Here is a 22316-nt window from a genome sequence, read left to right as displayed (position 1 = left end):
AGCTTTGTAAGGTCCTCCTTTGATTTTCTGGTTTGATTTCATGGAACTTTAAGAACAGAAGAAAACCATGTGGAGGGGTGAATTTTGGATAGTTATGGTTACCTACAAAGGAATAGCTAAAAGGCACATACATACCACTCCATCATCTTTCAGTGGACTCCTTAACGGCAAAGGAGATACACTGGAGGTTTCTTTTCACTGTTTAAAAAGGTAATATTCCATCTTTATTTGTATCATTAGCTATGCACCAGACTCTGAGGCTAGAGTTGGAGTATGCCATTGGAAGCTGTTAGATTAGTCCATGCATGTAAACAAGCTTTGCATTTTCACTACATGAACAGTAGAGGTTGAAAAAAGCAACGAATCTGGTATCGTGTATTAATAATTCAAAGTCTACTCTCTCTAAATTCAGTTGCACGATACCTAGGTGACATCAACAGGAGAAAAAGTTCACTTGAATAACCTGGTAAGAATTCAAGTTTATCTATTACATGAAATACCATGGTGTGAAGGAGCTTCCAAACACAATGCCATCTTATCCCTAAATGAAGCGAATCATGAAAATCAGCAGATCAGCAGGCAAGTGTTTTTCAATTAAGTATGGTAATAGCTGCAAAAGTTGAGCAGTTCAAACTGACTTCTTTAGCTCTTTAAGCTTGGAGTATGTGGAATTTCAATCTTCATGGGATAGATGCCCAAAGGAATTTAATGTAAATGCAGTTTATTTCTTTAAAATTGCAGACAGGATTGCAGTATGCATCAAATAAAAAATTCTTGGCAACTAGCTTAACTGACTGTTGTTTCCACAGCCAATTTGTGTAAATTTTGTCCCAAATCTGGGCTTCTGTTTTGACCTTGGAGATTAATAGCATGAAATTTACCCTATAAATATGCTCAACAGAAGGTAAAAAATATACTCCAAGATATAGGGGTTTGTCACCAGCACACAGGAAAGGGAAAATACTCTAGTTTTTCTTAAGTTCAAGTATCTGCATTAAATTAAAACCCAGCAGACTTCTGGAGATTTATTTTTCAACCTGAGACTTTGCTGTAACCCTCTAACCTGTTATTATAGTCTTTGACTGGGTACAATGTGATAGTAAGTCATCTGCAGTAACTGCAGACTTAAGGACTAATACTTTATTACTTACTCAGGCAGAACTCCCATTAATTGCAAGTACTGATGAATAGAACCTGTAGGAATGAGTCTTTCTGTTCAGTTTAATAGGAAAGAGACCTGCATCATCTTTAATGTTGTCAATAAGAAGCTTAGGCCTCAATTCAAAAAAGCACTTAATTGTATCCATATTCAGGACGCTGAGGCATGTGCTTAACTTTAATCTTGTACTTAAGTCCCAGTTACATGATTCAACAACACAAGCTATAGTACTGCCCTAGAAAGAATGCTTCCTTGAGCCAAAATCTTAATAAGTAACACAAATAAGACCAACAAACAGCAGCCCTGACTTCTCTTGTTTCTAGGTTCAAAGCTCTCTTCCAAAAAAGACAAGTAATTTTTATTTTGGCAGAAAAGAGTCTCACAAGCATAAGGTACCTTTTTCTTAAAATCCTGGCTCTGATCTGCACTGTTCAGCCTCCAACATTTGAATTAAAAAAGCATCTAGTATTCCTAATTAAACACCATTTTGATGTCTAGACAAAACAATGATGATTTATTCCTTTAGAAAAGATAAGCAGTGATTTTGTTTACCTGTAACTTTGGAGAAGAGGAATGGAAGCTAGAGGAGCAGGCTCATGTTATCGCAAGGTTGATCTCTGCCATCTCTGGAAGGGCACTGAGATCATGGAAGGGGTCTGACAACTGGAGAAAGAACAATTTTGTATCCATCTTTGCAGAAAGGACAAAAGGATAATCAAGGAGTCAGCCTCACTTTGGTCTCTTGGAAAGAGGTTTTGAAATCCATTTCAAAGCACATAAAGGAGAAGTAGGTGATTGCGAACAGTCATTATGGATTTACCAAAGGTGAATCATACCGCACCAACCCGACTGCTTTCTGTGAAAAAAAGACAAGACTTGTGGACAAGAGGAGATTTGTCAATGCCTTTTGCCTTGACTTCAGCAAAATACAAGTTCAATGGTCTGGCTCAGAGGGTTTTACCTTATGAGCCATACTCTACGCGGAGACCTGTAACAGCTGGAGTACTGCTGGGGTCTATACTAGCACTGCCCTGTTTATCATCTTTAAAGAAGGACCTGGAGGAGCTGATAGAATGCTTGCTCATCAAGTTTACAGATGACATCAGACTGGGGAGAGATCAGTCAATATGCTCAAGTACATGGCTGCCTTCCAGTGACCTAGACAGGCTGGAGGAACGGGTATATACGAACTTCATGAAATTCAAGGACAAACGCAAAGACTTGCCTTTGAAATAGAAAACTCCTTGCAGCATGTTGTGGTTTAACCCCAGCCAGCAACCAAACACCACACAGCTGCTCACTCACTTCCCCCCCACCTCCAGTGGGATGGGGGAGAGAATTGGGGAAAAAAAAGTAAAACTCATGGGCTGAGATAAAGACAGCTTAATAGGACAGAAAGGAATAAAATAATAATCATAATGATAATAAAAGGATTGGAATATACAAAACAAGTGATGCACAATGCAATTGCTTGCCACTCACTGCCCGATGCCCAGTTAGTTCCTGAGCAGCAATCTGCCCCCCCGCTCAACTCCTCCCCAGTTTATATACTGGGCATGATGTCACATGGTGTGGAATATCCCTTTGGCCAGTTTGGGTCAGCTGCCCTGGCTGTGTTCCCTCCCAACTTCTTGTGCCCCTCCAGCCTTCTTGCTGGCTGGGCATGAGAAGCTGAAAGGTCCTTGCCTTAGTCTAAACACTACTCAGCAACAACTGAAAACATCAGTGTGTTATCAACATTCTTCTCATCCTAAATCCACAACATAACACTATACCAGCTACTAGAAAGAAAATTAACTCTATCCCAGCCAAAACCACGAGGCAGTAGTACTGACTGTGCTGAAGAAGCCCTCTGGTGTCCCTGTAGACAACAAGCTGACCAGGAGCCAGGAATGTGCCCTGGCAGCAAAGGCCAACAGCACCCTAGGCTGTACTAACTAGTGCTTAACCAGCGGATCCAGGGAAGTGATTACCACCGCATCTCAGCACTCATTAGCCTGCATCCAAAATACTGTGTCCAGTTTTGGGCCCTCCAGTAGAAAAAATAAATTGCTCAACTTGTGAGTCTAGCACAGAGCCCCAGAGCACTTGTCCCATGAAGAGAGGTGGAGGAACAAGACCTGCTCAGCTTGTTTAAGGAGGTCATCAAGAAGAGAGAGCCAGGCTCTTCACAGTGGTGCGTGCTGGGAGGATGAGAGACAATGGCCATAAATTGAAATGAGAGGTTCAGGCTGGGTATAATGAGAAGCTTTTACAGCATGAGGACAGTCAGGCAGTGTTCAGAAAGGTTTTACTCTTTCCATCCTTGGAGGTTTTCAAGATGCAGCTGGATAATACCCTGAGCAACCTGGTTTGGTATCATAGCTAACATTCTTTTGGTCAGGAGTTTGGACTCGATAAAATCCTGAAGGCCTTTCCAACTTGAATTATTATATGATAATATACTGCTAAGCATTTTCTTTCTTCATATCAAGAGTATTGAAAAAGCTACCTCTTCTGAAGGCTGACTGGAATATAATTCTAAATACTAGAGCACAGAACTGTGGCTGTACATTGGGTTCATTTATTTGATACAAAGGAGAAAATCCCATGTCAGATTTTCAGACACAGGGAGCAAGTGGCACATTTTTAGCCACATTTTTTTTTACACTACACCATACAAAGATAACCAACTTCCAAGACAATAATAGGGAAGAGGTTTGAATACACATTGTATACCTTATAGTCAAAGAACCTGCACATCTAAATAAGAACATACTGAGAGACCATGTCAACAGTCTTTTGAAGACACAAATTCTGCTTATGAATACTCTGGTGTAAAACTGATGTAACCCAGAACTCAGATATATGTTAAAATAATCAGAATTACAACATTTACCCTTCTAATGTGTCTTGATCTAATTAGCCAACCAAATATTGGCACAATAAAAAGAATGAGATGTCTCTCTAAGATTATCATAAGTGTCCTCATTCATCTTCAATCATTCTCCATTTTTTATTTTCAAAAGTTAATGATGCAAGGAATAAGTTGAAAAGAAAAAAAAAACATCAGTTATTACATATTCCTCTTACTATCCCATATGCTTGGAAAGTGAACTTATTTGTCAAAGTAAAGCTATGAAAGAGGTTGGAAAGGCACTGGCCAATTTAAGAAATACTGGACCAAAATTGGTGCTTTTATCACGTTAATAATAAGATCCAATAAATGCTAAAAAATTATTCTCTCAATATTAGTGATTAAGGAACTCTGGGTTTATTCACAGCTCTTTTACAGTTCTGACTGTTCAAATTAGTGTTTATGACTGATTATCTTGGTTTCCTCTACAGAGTTACAGCTAATATATAAAAAAAAAAAGAGATATCTTTTTTTTCTTCAGTTAATCTTATCAAGGACTTGCTTAATAAAGAGGTGGGCCTCAACATCTGAAGTGTTTCTTAGGCCTTGTGAGAGTTTCACTGATGCAAAACTGGGTAAGGAACCAATTAGTGGCAAGAATTACTATTTCGTGTTTCACAAAGCTAAAATTTTTAAAATATATCTATAAAGTATTCATCAGCAATGTACAATTCTACCTTATATTTACCTGTATCATCCCTACACTAGGCACCTTCCTCTTCAAAACAGCTTGCTTTAATCCAGTTCCTAAGTGAAACAATGATTCAGGAAGAAATATTTCTTTCTTTTGTTTCAATTACCAACTGAATTAACAATTTAAATAACTTATTCTGCCACTTTCACATTTAAAATGAATTAAAGGCAAGTTATAGTGCCAGATTCTATTATTCCCAGGGTTTGCTCCAAGTAAGGACATAAGCCAAGAGACAAGCCCTTTTTTTCTATAAAGAAAAACTTTCCTTGAGAAATATGTAGAATGAGTTATTCAGTTTCCTGCCAAATAGGAAAGATAAGAATATATATGATGTTGCATCATGTTTGCCAGATCAGCTGGACATTTAATAAAAAGGAGTCAGGGCCTGATCCATCTCTCCCAGAAATGACTGGAAGGCTTTCTTTCCATCAGCTCCAGTGAGAGTTGGATCTAGCCCCATCTGCATGTTTTCAGGCACAAGACCAATTTTCATTTCCTGACCTGTGTGTATTTCCATTGAGAACATTACTATTGCACAGAGAGAACAACAACTTGTCAGAAGATTACAAAGATCCAACACCTTTTTTAGTTAACATTCTGCAGATACAGTAACTTTACCCTATTCACTAAATATTTTTATCCACATCTTCAATGTTATAGTGTATTAAACAAGAACAACAAAAAATAATATGAATTGCATTATTACAAAAACTCCATCTGCCACATTTGCATGAATGTATTCTCAGACACATGTATTCATGCATGCGCATGTAAGCCTTCATCTCTGCTGCAAGGACAAAGAAGCTTTTTAATGTACATGAATGAAGAAGCTCTACATTGCAAGCCTTTATTTATGTGACCACAAAGAATCAAATAGTGCTACTGGTTATAAGCCAAATCATTGCAGGTTTCCAGAATCAGTCCCCTAGAACTTGTCATTTTTTAAAATCAATGTTATCATTCATAAGGACTGTCTCTTTATGCGTTTGCTACCTAACCTGAGGCATTTCATGTAGATGTTTCAACTCCTTTAGCTTTAAATGAATTCTCTTCTGAAATAGTAGAACCTTAGGGTGTTATTGTAAGAGTAACTTCACACCAATCTTTTGTGAAGTGCTCTGAGCCCTCACAGTTTCTTTCCCACTCTCAAAATAACCAATAAAATATTTATTAAAGCAGCCTGAACCACACAGGGTGGTGTAGGCTGAAATTTTGCTCTTTGCTTATTACAGCAGCATAGAAACCCTAAGTAGTATTTGTATGAAAGCAATATTCTATAACACAAACCCCACTGGGCAAGTAATACATTAGATCTGTAATACTTTCTATTGCCAGTCTCATCAAGCTGATTTGGAATTTGTTGCCTGGGTAGAGTGACTCATATGTTTACTGGCCCTGACAGGTGCCTGGCATCTTCCACACTCATTAAAGTTAATGACTTCAACAGCAGACAGGGAAAACTGTATGTTGAAGTAGGTTTCCTCTTAACAGGTATTCCCAAGTTATCATTTAAGAGACTATGTAAGTGGTGTCAATTTTCTTCTGCAATCACAAAACCAGCCCATAACCAAACCCCTATCCCTTCATTGCAAAAATAACCCAATTAGCTTCACAGGGACTCCTTGTTGGAGTAAGGCAAGAAAAAAAATTGCACTGTACACAGAGTTTTCCACATAAAAGCTCAGTTTCTTGCCATAAAACTAGTCACATCCTCACCGGAACAGAGGAATTAACATCCTGGAAACAAGCCAGTAATTTTATAGAAATATATGCCTTTAAGTAAGCTCTAAATCAGTATTCTCACAATAGCGGCAGCTTTGGCATCGTTTCTATCCCAACAAGCCACAGCTGCTGAAATGGAGACTTCTGACTTCATATTAGATAAGTAATGAGACATTTTAGGCAGTGGTGCCAGAGTCTGCCCTTTGATATCAAACAGCACGCTACAGTTGTTGACCAGCTACACCCAAAAGATATGCCTTTAAATTACACTAGTTAGCTAAAAATATTCAGGCAAGAACTTCACAGAGACTTATGCCATGACATTAGACTGTCAACCAAGATATAATGAGTTTGAGACCTCACAGGCATCTGTATATTCATACAAAACCAAGAAATTAGGAGGACTGAATTTTTAACTACAGAGAGACCTCTACTTTGATGCCTGTCCAGCCACTAGATCTGCACTATTAATATGACAAAGCCCTGTACCCTGGCTTCCACCCAACAAGACAGAAGTACTGAGCCAGAGACCTCACAGAAACCTGTGCCTTAATATTAACCTGCCATGCAAAAGCTCCTGAGCTAATGGTCTTGCAATGAGTATAACATACAGACATCTGAAGGAGGAAAAGGAGAAGATTAAAACCTCTAAAAATTAGGCAGAAGAACTATTGCAGTCATAAATACTCATCACTTTTAATATCTAACTTTTCAGGATCTTCCAAAGCAAAATGTAATGGTATGTTTCCACAGTTACATTAAACGTAACAGTTCAATTAAAGAATTGGCCTTTTTCTTCTTCAGCAGGTCTCACACAAACATTTCTTGCCCTTATAATATCATAAGGCATTGGGGTACAAACCACTGGGCAACACATCTTCCAAACCTGGACTAATGTGCTGTTTGCTGGAAAGAATTTGAGGGAAATCAAAAAAAGTGATTGCAACATAATTAGTAAGCAAAATGTTGACTGATAGAAAATTGCTCAGAAGTTTGGAACATATTTCAGTAATTTGGGGAGAGATGGTAGTCAGTTAGTTGCAGGATGAATGCATTTATTAGAAATTTACCTTAACCCAAATGAAATGTTCTGCCATACTAATAACTGTTTGCTCCCTATGAGTAACTGATGGCAAATGTCAAAGCACTTTAATTTTTAATGAAGTTTAGAAAAGAGATTGAGATGACTCTGGGAAACTTGTCCAGAAAATACATTAAATGACACAATGAACTAAATTTCTTTTTTTCAAAATTACTTCAGAATCAAATATTACTGAAAATCAGGAGTTTTGCAGTTCAAAATACCTACATCAATTTTCAAAATAGGATTTTGTCTCCTATAAGGGTATTGGAGAAAGTCTGCATACAGATACCCCAAAAACTTGAAGCAAGTATTTTCTTTCTGAGTGCTATTTTTCCATCCACATTGGCACAAAAAGTAATTGGAAAGAAAATATTCCAGAAAAACCTTTCTCTTCCTGATGTCTGAAAGGAGTTTTTATAGTGCTGAATCTTTACATTGCTCCTCATTTTCCACCTACGCTCTTAGCATTTTTCATTGCTTTCTTTTACCTTAAATTAACTTCTAATTTATAATGCTGTGATTTCTGTGTCTCATTTAAGCAAGATAATTATCTAACACTGCTTCATGACTACAAAAGTCTAACATTCTACAACATCAGTCACTGATTTGTTTCCAGATTTCACTTACTTTAGTCAGAAAAAGCTGAACAGCAGCAGCTGCTTTATCTGTCTTTTACAGTCTTTGATCCCTCGCTTGGAAGGCCTAGAGAACTGTTTAATGTGTAAGGGAAGACCTCCCCCATACTACTATGTGAGAGTCCCTGCTTATATTGGGCAAGAACCAATGCCCATTAAAGTAATTGAGATTTTTTTCTATTGTCTTCTGTGGAGTTTGGTTGGGCCCAACAGGTGAAAGACTTTCTCACCGAGATGAAGGATTCACTACAAACACTTCCCACTCTTGACGGTGATCAGCAGAAGAAAGGGATAGTTAAGTTCTATCATTAGCTGCAAGGCTATATTTGTTGGACCAAATCTGAAAACTGGAGTATTCTCCACTTCAGATACTGGTTCTCAATGTTTAAACAAATTAAACTGTTTCCTTGGTTTTGGAATGCTTTGGCTTTGCTGGCCCGTGTGGCATGCAGGGAATAAGCAATGGTTAACCAAGCCTAATGGACAAAGTCTACAGGGACTTATGAGTGCTTAGGAAATAGACCTCAATCAGTATTTTACAGAAATTATTAAGAGGAGATTGGGCAAAAAAGTGCTTGTTCTTAGGTTTGAAACAGCCATAGAAAGCCTAAACACACTTCAATCTAAAAATGGTATACCAATTATTATTTTTCCATTTACATTGGAAATGCTATCAAAACTTCACAACTGCGTAACTACAACATGACTAAAGATGCCCATGTTACCTATGCAAACAAAATCACTACAATAAAAGCTGTTTTCTTTATTGTCCACAAAGTACTGAAATTCTAGGTCATTGCTGTAAAAATGTGGTGATTATTTTATTAATCACTCATCACTCTACAGAGGAGGTCCTGAACCACCTGTCAACCATATTCCTATGCAAATTGCTAATTACTTTACTTTGCAGAGGTAGCAAAGTGATTACCTCAAAGCCTTTCAATGGCACTGTAGGGCTGCATAACACCAGACCCCCAGCAAGCAATTTACAAAACTGATTAAGAGTACTGAAAAGTGCCTTTTGCAAACTATCCATCAGAGACAGACGAAAACATAATCACAATATAATGAAAGACAAATCCAATATAAGTGAAAAGAGTGAGTTGTGTCTTACTTCATTTGAATTTTCGGTTCGGATGTTTTTATTTTTCAGCTTTTTCTGCAGCAGTTTGGTTTCATACTCTGGTCTGGGATGCTCCTGAAAAAAAAAACCCAAACAAAAACACAAACGTGTGATTATGATTAAGAGAAAAGAAAAAAAAGTTCTGGTCACTTATTCACAATCCAAGCCATCAAGATGATTCAACACCACAGGACCTTTTGGACTAGGGGGATCACTGCCTAGAGGTATGGGATACATTGTGGGATAAAGTGGAAGAGCATTTAGAGATTGTACAGGACTTATTATGGGATGTTTAGGGGAGGAACCAAAGGTGGGGAAGGGAGGGATCCATGTCACTTAGGGAGGAACAGCTGTGGAAAAACAGAGGGATAAGGGGAGAAAAAGGGCCAATCCCATGTAAATAGTTTGCTGGTCTGTATGGAGGTCTGACCACCAGCAACTGCAGGTATGAAACTCAGTATAGAAGTGCTAGCGGAGGTGAAGCTGGAGTAGCTGGCAAGTAGGTGAAGTGCCTGGGAGGTGTGAGTCTCTTAAGGGTGAGACCATGGTGGAATTGGCTGTCAGAGGGTCCAGGGGAGTCCCAGCCAACTTCAGGAGAGATCACAGGGTCTGGGGGCCTCTAGGAGTGCAGCCCACTGGAGCGTGCGTGCATCTTCAAGGTCGAGATGAGGGTGGGTTGGCTGCTGGGGAACCAGGGGAGTTCCAGCCAGCTCTGGGAGAGTGGAATGTACGTGTGAGTGAGCAACTGGAGAGGGGCTGTAGCGTTGTGGGCTTGCACCTCTGCGTGCCGGCAACTGGGGAGACTGGGGCCCAGGGGCACCTACTGGGCAGACTGAGTGAGCCCAGCTGCTGAGGGGATCTGCATCGTACATATGTGCATATATATATTCTCACTAGCAGGCCTCCCTCCTGCTCAGCCAGGGAGAGGAGCAGGATGAGTCCACTGTGCTGTCTGTGTTTGTGTGCCTGCTGCCTGCGTGTCTGTCTGTGTGGCTGGCCATGTCTATACATACATATGTGGCATATATGTGTGCTCTGTGTAAGTATGCCTACTGGGAATACATGCTTAGCATCACTACAGGTTGGACCTGGGGGCATGGTGCTGTGCCTGCCTTGCCACTCTTGAGCTGTCAGATCTGGCCCAGTTTCCCCTATCAATAAACTTTCAAGGTCTGCCTGCAAAATATATTTTTCTGTTCCAAATTAGAGCTTAAATTAAGCATGGTAGCACAAATTTATCAGGATTTTAAAGAGAGCAGCTCATAAAAAAGACAAACACCATGTATTTCCTCATTCCCACCAAGTTCTGAATTCATTCAGAGACTGGAATTTGGATTTGATGCCTCCCACAAAAAGCCTATTCCTATGACATTGGTCATACCATCCTTCCTTACTATAATTAGAACATATGCTTCTCAGCCCAGCCACAAAATCAACTTACTAACACTTTTTAATGAATCTGATAGCCACGAAGAGAATAAAACCCCCCCTTTTTTTTTTTTTTTTTTTTTTTAATTAATGGACAGTAGTAGGGGGGTTACATGGAACTTCAAGAGTCTTCTTTGGGGGATACATGTGCTGTTCATTTTCTGTTATCCATAACATTTTCACTACATCAGACACCATCTCAAGCATTCTCTGTTGCACACCGGTATGTAGACACAGTGAGACTTCCAATGTATTGTTTATCCTGATCAGGAGATTTTTCCTGACACATTGAACAGGTAATGTGAACACATTGTCATTTAAATAACTGTCTTAAATGAGTACTTCCTTACCTTTTTGAACTCTGTGAACAAGTCAAGTGTATGTCTCCTCTAAAGGCAGTCCCACAAATGGTACATCCATTCTACTGCTCCCAGGGAGTCTGGTACTAACATGGGAGGCTTAAGGGAGCTTTTTTTTTTTTTCCTTTAAAGCTCAAGTATGGCTATGTCTCTGAGACTCTAGCACTATGATTCTATACCAAACAAATATAATGAAACTGCTAGCATGGCAGCTTGTTTTACACTTGTAATTTCATGTACTATTCAAATTAATAAAACATGTTCTAAGGGTGCAAGTGTGACACTCTTTGCATCACAGAGCTCTTTTACATTACTTATGCCTCACATAAAAATCAATACCACAGGGAATGAAGTTCAGGAATCACTATAGTACTTCTTGTCACAAGGATCACTGTTGTTACTACTTAGTGCTACAAGTGTATGTGGAACTCCAAGAAATAATGAGGCATGGGTAATCTCTGACATTACTGAAGTAGATTAGCAGCAAAAATGGTGGCAAGCAGGATGGCAAAAGGAAAGACAAAGATGCAACAATAAGTGTTTAAAGATGCTGTGGTCAATGCAAGTATCTTGACATTTTGTAAGTTTTCACGAGCTTGTTCATTTGCATTAATTTGTATCATGCCTCCTTAGATATGGTTCAGAGGTCAGATGGAAGAAAGATCTTTAGACTTAAATGAAGAAAGGACAAAGGCATCAGGCATGGATGGGTACATGAGAGGAGGGAGCTTGATGAAAGTAGGGAAATGAGATAAATGAAGCTGTAAGAAACTGAGGAGATCTAATCGCACTATGGGAGCACCTGCAGAGCTGAATTGGCTTTCTTCCTTTTTTCTTATTTTCTGCTAAGCAAAGCATTCAGGGACACCAGGGGCAGCTGCCAGAGGTCAGAGCAACTTTTGAAAATTGGCTTGAAAGGAAACAGGGTGAGAAAATAAAATGCCAAGCAAAACATAGTACTGTAACTTATTTTTTGCTATTGATATTTTTGTTTTGAGTGCATGTTCTGTTCAAATTTGGTCAAGTTATGTTTAGTTTTCCTAGTGAGACATTTCAGTGTCCTTTTAACTGCATTTCAATACACCTACATCTGGACTGGAAAATCTACCAAGTCATCTTACCCTTGACTGGACAGACCACAGCACCTCCACATGTATCTATATATTCTGAGTATATTGCATGAAACATTTCTTTACAGTACAGATTTAGAGATACTTGATCCTGATCATATATACATGGATATGAAAGAACAACTCCACTCTGCTGTAAAAAGAGTGCAATTCAGAATCAATTCTTTGTCTGAAAATGGGAAGAGTTCTACACTTAGGATAATAAGCTAGAAATAGTTGTCATGACTTGAAGAAGGCCAAATGTCCATGTAGGGATAAATATGAATCCCACGATGCTGGAAGTTTGCCAGTACAGCTGCCAGACACTTATTGAAAACCATGTGAGCCAAGGTACTTTGAGGCCAAATGAGTGCTCAGAGTAGAAAACGATAATTCCCATCCTGAAAACAAAGAGCCAAATCATGAAATTTTTACTCAGACAAAACTCATATTGACGTCAGTGGGAATTTTCCCTGAGAATGGTCTCCAGGATTTGCCTCAAACATACATGTGTATCCACTATACATTGCAAATTAAGGCTGTGTAGGTAATGATCCATTCTGATAAAAATATACAGTGTGAACCAATCTGTCCTTAATTTCTCTTTGATTTAGGAAGAAAGTGATAATGGAATTTTGCAAAGCATGCATGACAAACATCTGTATTGCTAAGAAAAAATAGAACCTTTGAAACTATCCCAGATTAACAGACCAAAGGATTTATCAGCAAAAAATAAGCCAACCTACTGCTTCATTTTTACACTTTAAGGAAAGTCAAAGAAATACTGTGAATTCATTGAACAGCTTTACCCTAATATGCTGAACACAAGCAGAGCAGCAAAGCATTGCACACTGGTAGGAAGGAAGGTTTCCACAAATGAGAACTGGAATGACCCAGCTGCTGCCCCAAATCAAGATGGAAACTTGGAATGAACGGAACAGAGAGCCCAGCTGTTCTCTGTTGCAAGAGGGTTAATTATTACAAATCAATGACTAAACCCCTCTATCTCTTATGATGATGACAGGGAGGGGGGGAAGTCTAAGGAAGACATTGTCATTCACACCAATGATCTCTTTAGACTGTCCTAGTAATGGATGTTCATCCAAGGAAAAGCACTTTCATATTTCAGCACACATGAAGGCATCACTGGTAGATGTTCACAATCTTTTTAGTCCAGATCACTTGCATAATAAATTTGATTTATGTAAAATTAAAACTAAAGCTTGTTTAAGTCATCTAACATTACAAGTTTAGGGATGTTAAAAGACAAAAGCCACTGTACAAGTACATAGGAATTCAGTTATCTAAGGTATTCTAAAGCAACATAAAACTAAAGTAGTTAAAAAAAAAAGAACTCATAAGGTATATTATGGAAATATATTTGCCAGATAGATCGATATAATGCTTTTGTTTGCTCCTATTGAGCAAGAACAGCAGTAGTGCTTCAGAGGATTACCTGCAAAACTAAATTTTGAAATATGGCCTTAGATTTTTAAGCCCTTAAACTAGGACCAAACAACCAAATGCTGCCATTGCAATGGCAAGATATCACATTTTGTGGGTAACTGTAGCAGAATATAGCATCATTTATTCTTGTTCATTATTCAATTCAAATCCAACCCATCTAAATACTCCTACATTGGTAAGTGGAATTGTGTGAAGCCAGATGTCCCTTGAACCATGGTATTGAAAATTTTACTTGAGAATATTTATTCTACTGCATGATAAGTCATTGCTAAAACAAATGAGCTGACAAACATAAAGAAACCCAGCTGTAAAGTTGGATGCTAGCCCATTGAAATGGGGCATCACCCAGCTTGTCAGTGGAACAACTTCCAGCTTGACTTACTGCTCTAACTTTGATAAAATACTACCTGCCCTGTAGAAAATCTAAAATGTCTGTGCATATCACTGTAATATTTATTGGGTTTAGTTGTCCTATGGTAGAATCAAGTAGTTGCAGTCATGGACTAGGACACTTTAGCCACTATAACCCTTTCTCCAAATAAATGTTCTTAAAGAATGGATTTTTTTCCCCTTTGGGCACTGTTCTCTTTTTTTTTTTTTTTTTATCTGATAATGTGTAACAGTGGGAACACTTGGCTGTGAGGGTACTCTTTAGGGGAGCGTGTTTATGGAAATTCTTCTCTGTCAATATTTAAGAATGAGTGTACTTTGGATGGATTACAGATTTGTAGCTCTCTCAAAAAGAAATACAATAAACACTGCAAAATCCTTTAATTTGATCTAAAATAGCTGGTTTGCAAATCATAACGTTATGGCCTCAAGAAAAAATATCCTACAAATTAGCAAGGTTAGAAGTCAACAGTTTCCTCCAACTAAGATAAGGTGGTTTTCTTCTAAGCAAGATGAGAATCATGAGACACTGCACCTTGAACTAGTCATTGGTCCAAGGTTACATATTGCACATTATGTACAATGACCCCAGGAAGCTTAGAAGTTTAAAAGAAGATCACTGATGCACGAAAGGGGCATTTTGTAGATTCATCCTATTACAGCTAGTCAGAGGTCACAGATTTTACATCTATGATTGAATGGGCAAGTAGCTGTCAGAGTTGAATGCTAAATCAAACTTACAGTACTTCTATCAATTCCATGGATAGAACTACTGCAAATGTCATTAATTTCCCTGTCTTTCCCTTACCTGAGATAGATAAATGAATGTAAGGTAAGAATGTTTCTAGCATGCCAGATCTCAAAAGTCTCTATCAGTCTCTCCCATTTTAATAAGGATGCCTCATAAATAGCCCAGGAAACTCTCTTCCAGGTAATATCAGATCGGATTTTTGTTTATGAAATCATATTTTCTCAGCACTGGCTATTTTTAATATTTCTGGAATTTTCATTTCCTTGGAGTTTTCTTCCTTTCAGCCTCTGGAACCCGTGGCTTACAGGCAACCTGGCTTACTAGGTAAAAGCTATGGGACTCTACATAACTTTCCAAGGTACACTTCCTAAAACATCTTAAAGCACATATATCAGAGGCAAGCTAACAAAAGCTTTATAATATCCAGAATTATCTGGTTCCAGAAGGTGTACATTTTGACCAACCCCTGTCTTTCCAAACCTTTCTGAAGTTTTCAAGTCAAACCATGTTCCAAGTTAGAGCATTGGCCCCTCACTAACGTCGAGAAATACAGATACTTTAGCTAATCTGAACTAAAAATCTCTTTCACCATAAATATTTGTTCAGTCTTTATTAATTTGTTTCAGCCATACCATTGCCTCTTTTAATTGTTTCCCACAAATGTCCCAATGACTGGATTTACAGCCAGGAATGTTAATGAAAACAACTTCTTTGAAGCAAACACGAATGCTGAATTTGTAGTCAAAAGCTTTTATACTTGAGGCTTGAGTTTCACAGCAGCATAATCCAATTTAAGCCTGGGCTCCCATACTCTCAGACTCAATTCCACCTTGCACTAGCCACACATTTCCATTTCTGTCCTCACACTGATACCAGTGCACATGCAGCTGCACGGTATGACCAGGATAAAAACCCCTACCCCTCATGCCCCTGGCTGCCATTCAGCTGTATCAGCTGTCCGAACTGTTCACCACTCAGTTGTATGATTGCCAGAATGCACATAAGAGGAAGAACAAGATCGCATGGCTGGGATGGTAGCACCACAGTAGTGTGCAGTTAGATTGGCTTAAGCTGCTATGCAGCTGCAATCTATAAATGAAGTTGCACGCTACAGATGAGCTGATTTAATGGCTCACCATTGCTAAAAGGGTCTTCCTAACCCACACATTCTTCTCTTCCCCTGCCCAATGCCCTGATTATGCTATGTGAAAACTTAAGCAAATAATTGGTCCCCTCCACCACAAACACTGTCCACTTTATTTCTGGAATTACTTCTCCACAGGTTTAATCAGTAGGTTCAGGTGATGGACGAGACGCTACAATGAGTAGCATGCAAGTAAGGAGGGAATCTCTACCTAGTGGTATCAGTAAACTGTTGAGGCATTTCATGCAGCTTCACCCTGTGAGTCTAGATCTTCCAAACAAAGACTTTGGAGAATAACATGGCCAATATATTACAAAAAAAAAAAGAAAAGAAAAGAAAAGAAAAACAAAACCTGGTGTCTTAATTTTATAAACTGAGGTAAATAAATCCACAGATAATCACCTCAGCAAAAAACCCATGAATTTTAGAAAAGAGAGAATCACATCCCCCATTAAAGTGAGAGAAGAGTTTTGATTTTCATTTAGAAACTGTGCCACATAGTTTAGGTGCCTGAATTTACATTTTGGATGTATTTGTTCTGTTAGGTCTAAGGAGGCTGGTCACCCACCTTCTATGGAAGAGCCAACGGTATCTGGACGTCTAACTTCCAGACTCCTTTAAAAATCTCAGTTCAAGATGTCTGCCTTAATGCACTCATATTTGAAAATGCTGTGGTAGGTATACGTTCAGAGATGGTGTGAATTTCATTATTGTGTAATGAACTATTACTGGGCAAGCCACAGATCGGAAGCTTTTCACACAAAGCTACTCATAAAAATGGCAAAAACTTTCTACACTGCCTGAAAGAAATGTAATCTTGCAGTAGAAGTAGCAGAGTAGGATGGAAGCTGGAAAATGAGATCTTAAGAGTCAGTGGTGTTTTACTGATTTGAAGTCAAGATCCAGAATCAAAAAAGTGCTTATGTTTTCCAAGGGTTAGAATTATTTCTATAGCTCTGACCCAGAGATGTGTGGATGAATCTAGAAGAAAACCACACACTTATGTGCTCTTGGAAAGTAATGAATAAAGCAAGCCCATTAGCAACTTGTATCAATAAAACGTTGTCTCACACCACATAATCACATATTTGATGTAAGTATCATGTGGGAGAGTTTTTGTAGGCATGAGTTTGCAACAACATTGAACTACTCATAAGTGTCCATATGCACGTGAAAATGAAGGAAATCAAACAAAAAAAGAAGCATAAAGCAAAAATAAAGAATAGGAAACAATTCTGCTGAAATGAGAGTTCTGAAACTCTGTATTAATTTTAAACAATTGGCAATTTTGGCTGTCATTAAACAGTATCACGAAGTCTTGTTCTTAAATTTTAAAAGCCTTTCCCAAGTTCAGAAGTACTTTTAGAAATAAATTCCACTGTGTTTAGTACTTCATGCAGATTGACAGAGGAGCTACTTCTCATCTTAATTTAATCTTGATTACTCTTGCTGTATCAATGACACTTCATGGGAAAAATCACAGAATAAATAACTATGACAAAGAAAATACTTTGCAGAAGAATAAATGACATTTAGATCCCTTTATTATAGTTCATTAAAATAAGAGTTTCTTAACACATTTCCACATTATTTACATGTGCAGTTGGGGTTTAAAAAAATGGCAGCCTCCATTCATACACATGAGTAAATGCAAAATGCATTTTAAATTTAAAAGAAAAAAATCTCATTAAAAACAAAGTTCTTTCCCCACACTAGAGAATACATAACGATGTGGTGCCGAGGTGTCTGGAACAACTGCGTGAACTAGGACCAGATTCTGATCTCCTTGTTAACACGAAGAGCAGGTTAATCTTGGAGGCTGTCAGCATACCTGCTTTACCTAATACTGAATCAGCCCAAGACATCTTCGGTGCACAGAAAAACTGATTTTGTTAGGTGCAACAGAGGAGGACAGAGGGGAGGAAAAATGGGGCTGAGAAAAAAACAATAGTGTCTGAGAGACCTTTGTATGAGAGAGCTGAGAGAGGGAGTAATGTGACTTTGAGGGACCTGAAAAATGCCGACAGGGTTTGTGAGACTCTGGGAGAGGAGAAGGTCCTCTCCACCTCCTCATACCCATCTCCCTCAGAACATACACTCCCTTGCACTACAAGATCCCCTACACTCACTCCATATCTTGCCTGTTCTGCAAGAAGCACGTTGCTGGCAAACCTTGCTTACCCACCTGGATCTCCTGGGTCACTGGGAAGGAGGAGAGGAAGAAGGAAAGCCCTAGAGATGGTCCCAGTTCCTAGAGGGGCAGTGCTGGATAAAGATACGGGATGTGGTAGGTCAAGGCAGAGAACTATTGGAAAGCAGGATTTTCCTCCCTGTTGCTCCTTTCCTCTACCAGTAGCTCCTATTTTCCATCGTCCATGCTATGACCATGCCCTGGGCAGCAACAACCGGAGTAGAGACCTGTACTGCACAGGCTGGAAGAGCCCATTCCAGCTCCTTGTCCGTAGCTCTCCAAGCAACTGCGCACCTCTGCGCTTACACCAGAGAATGTGAAGATGTGAGTCTCCTCTCCGAACTCAGGGGACTGCAGGAGGAAAGAACTCCTGCCACCCCGGTCACCCAGCCCTTGCGTGGCCCATCACAACATCCTGAGGAATCAGGCCTACCTATAAGGAATCAAGCAGCTTAGAGGCTTGTAGACAATTCAGTCCTGGAAAAGACAGAGGAGGTCATTATAATGGAAAAGGAATAAAAGAAAGGAAATGAAAGTGTGTTGATATGTCTGGTAGAAGACAAATGGAAGAGGAAAATTAACTAGAGCCCCAGCATATTGTGGCACATCTCTGGATCAACAGCCTTGGAATGAAAAAAATTTAATCATATATCTTTACCAACCTCTGGCAAGCAAAGGATTTATCACCTGCTTTGGTTTTTATAGTTTACAAATTAAAACATGTTTAAAGTGTGCCTTCATGTGTAATTTTTTAACAGAGCAACAGCTGGTACTAAATAGTTTCCCCTGAGGCCTGAGGGATAACATCCATTTTTCAACATTCCTTCTCCAACCATCCTAATAAAACCCCCATCCCCCTAAACATAGCACTTAAATCTAATGTTGAAAGGACTTGTTCAGAAGATCAGGGCTATCCTAGGATCGTTAAATAATTAGTGTTAACAGGAGTTTAATGAGGGTGACAGAAGATTCACTGGAAGGAGTGATGAAACCCAAGGAAAGGTAGTAAAAAAAAACCCACAGAGAGATCAAAAATATTTGGAAACATGGGCCCAACAGGAAAATCAGAGTAGGCATGGGAAAAATGTGAGATAATGCATCTCATTGGCACAAGAAACCTGAGGATGTAGTGAGGATGAGAGATCTGAGACAACACAAAATATTGTAGCTACACATTCCCCTTTTACCATTACTGACCATTTTTTCCCAAGAGGACTAAGCTGTGAATACACAGTCATTTTATTAGAGTCTGCTTTTCACTCGTCAATTTTTTTAGGCAAACAAAAACATCTTGTACTGCCTGTTTTAGTAGACACTATTAGAACTTCAGGAAAAGGAGTCTGCTCCTATAATTTGCAAGGGGGAAGACAAAGTGAAAACATCAAATTAATCAGATCACAACAAATTTTGAAAATGTAGTAGAGAAGATAGATTGATTTAAACCATGACTGAGTTAGGAAAGAATGGGATGTATCTGTAAACATATTTAATGTCACCAAGTCTGCTTGCTATTTAATTCTGTCTTGCCCAATCTACCTTCCTTACTACTTTATCTTAATTCAGTGATAATCCCCAGGGTATCTTCAAGTCATCCCTTAAGGGTTCAATAATTTTTTTTTAAAGTCATCAAACAGCAAAAGGGGGAACAAGACTTTGGGAATTAGAGTTTGCAAAAAAAGTTTGCAAACCTTTTACGCAGCACAGGTTCTTAACTTAAATTTGTAACTTACCAAGCATGTTTCTAATGAAGACAGACATCTAAGTTCCTCCCTGTTGTACTGAAACAGTATAACAGCATGACTACTTGAACAATAAGAAGACCTCCACTTGTTGGCATTTCAGTTAGTGTGGACTCTCTGTCCATTTATTCTTTTGAGTTCTGCTCCAAATTCTAAGATTTCTTCTTTTATAATTGCATTTCTATTTCAGTTTACATAGGATTGTTGGTAAAATGAGGTAAAACCTCTTCCACCCAGAAAACCTAAAGCAGGAACATCTTGGGTCCTAGAAATACAATTTCTGAAGATTAATGGGAAGCCAATAGTTTCTACTCCCCACATCATTAATTACAGTCCCTCGGTATTTCTTCACCAGTTCCTTCACAATTAGAAGAGTGTGTGGATTCTGCCACTTCTACCCCTGCTTCATTGATCACTATATCCCTTATCATAAAACCTGAAAAACAAACAAATGCACAACCTGTTTGTTTGGGTTACACTAACACATATCTGTGGCATGACACGTTGAGTGCTTATTCACGGTATTTCCAAGTTTTTCATGGTTCTGGTCTGGGTTTGTTTCTTTTCTTTCCCCCTCCCCTTTAGTTATCAGTTGCTCAATTGCTTTTCAACACTATTATCTATGTTACAGTTAGTACCCAATGCTACCTATTATTTTTGTGGATTTCAGATGTACAAACACAAATCCTCTAAGCCTGTACGGCTGCCAGCTGCAAATATGCATGCAAGCCTTAGGGAGTCTGCTTTCTCAGACTGCCGTTGCCAAGATATTTACAAATAAATGGACTAAATTAATCTCTCGTGTGACTCTTTTGAAGCAAAAGATTTGGCCCAGTGTGTTTAAAGAGAGTAATTTTACTGAAAATTTTATAGTCAAGAGTCCACAAAAATTACACTGAAAGCATTTATTTCAATATAATATTCACAAGGTACTTCTCAGCTCTTCAATTTTTATGGTTGTTTTCCTCCCTGTTTTGGTTCTCTAACTTCACTTTCTAAAGAAATTGATAATAATAAACAACTTAACCCCATCTAGTCTTAAAACTGTTAAACCTTCTAAACTTCATCCTTGTCCCTTTCCTTCTTGCTGTGTTAAGTGATCCTGTGCATTCCACTTCTAGTTCCTTCTGGCCTAACCTGATCAGATGCAATTTTCCATTTTCCAACACTTGTAAAGACTTCACCGCCACTGAAACATGGTACCAAGATCTGTCTTACAGACAAATTTATCTTCATCTTTATGAATCTAATGGATAAAAGGTGAACAAAACCTGATCGAACTTTTGAATTTTTGCTGAAGTACCAAGAGCTGACAGAAGATGATACAGCGCATGGCTTTTTGCTTAAGATGTCAGGTCAAGAGACATGTCCATTTTGAGCATTATTCTTCAAGAAACAGCTGGATCAACTAGAAAATGTCCAGAAGGGAACAAGAATAAACAGACATCTAGAAAATGATTTAACAACAAAGACTGAAAGAGCAGAGGCTAGTTCATCTTTAAAAAAAAAAAAAAAAAAGAAAGAAAAAAAAGGGTGACAGAGAGATATGATATTATGTTGAATTTTGCTGAAAAGAGGACAGAGGTAATCTCTTTATCTTTGAAAGAAAGAACAAGAAAAAAAAAGAACGTTTAGCAAGGAGATTTCAGTTAGACACTAGGAAAAACTTATTAGCAGTACGGATAAATAAGCAGTAGAATAGATTGCCTAGGGAGGAAGTGAAATCTCCACTGCTGGATTTATTTAAGAACAAATTAGACAAACATCTTTTCATAATGATTTAAGTAGACTTGATCCTACCGTGCACAAGGGATGGCCCCTCAAGGTCCATTCCAGCCTTATTTTTATGATTCTACGTTCCTAATTCTTCAACTTGTGCTGCGATGTGTCTGGCACTTCTTCACTTGTCATAAACAAAGGATTCTTGCTGATCCCACAGTTCCTGTCCACAAACTTTTACCACTTCAGAGCTCTTCATCACAGGACCTCACAAACCTAGATTCTTTCACAGCATTTTGCAAATACTAAGCGAAACCTTAGGATTTTGTACTGCAAGTGATGAACTTGAAATTCAGTAAAATCTGGTGGGTTCATGAAGTATGCTGCAGAGCCAAGAGTTTGCTCTCCAGCCTCTCAGTTTGTACTGAAATTAGTACAAAATTGCTGTTGTTCCAGGGAGCAGTATGACATTCCACATAGGACAAGCAGTAATTTCTGATGTGCTGATGCACTTGGTCTGCATCACAACTTACAAACTGTGAGTACTGGGTTATACTGTGAGCATCACCCACGTCATAACTGGATAGAGAGTAGTGAAAAAGCTGAGAAACCAGAGGCAAAATAGGGGAGGTTGTAGTCAAGTCATCAGCGAAGGAATACTTGGGAGGTCTCCCTTACACTAAAGACATTGCTAAAGGCTGCATTT

General features: G+C 38.7%; 1 protein-coding gene across 1 annotated transcript in view; it reads right to left on the bottom strand.

The window, feature by feature from the left end:
- Nucleotides 1-22316, bottom strand: part of ANO2 (anoctamin 2, calcium activated chloride channel) — a 188908-nt gene that overhangs the window by 90665 nt on the left and 75927 nt on the right. The window contains exon 14 of the mRNA XM_010575440.1: nucleotides 9305-9388. Coding sequence (XP_010573742.1) covers nucleotides 9305-9388 — 84 coding nt within the window. The remainder of the gene's footprint in view (nucleotides 1-9304; nucleotides 9389-22316) is intronic.

The sequence above is a fragment of the Haliaeetus leucocephalus genome, unplaced genomic scaffold (assembly GCF_000737465.1).
Source record: "Haliaeetus leucocephalus isolate CR32 unplaced genomic scaffold, Haliaeetus_leucocephalus-4.0 Scaffold473, whole genome shotgun sequence".
NCBI lineage: Eukaryota > Metazoa > Chordata > Aves > Accipitriformes > Accipitridae > Haliaeetus > Haliaeetus leucocephalus.
This window is presented reverse-complemented; position numbering and strand designations above follow the sequence as displayed.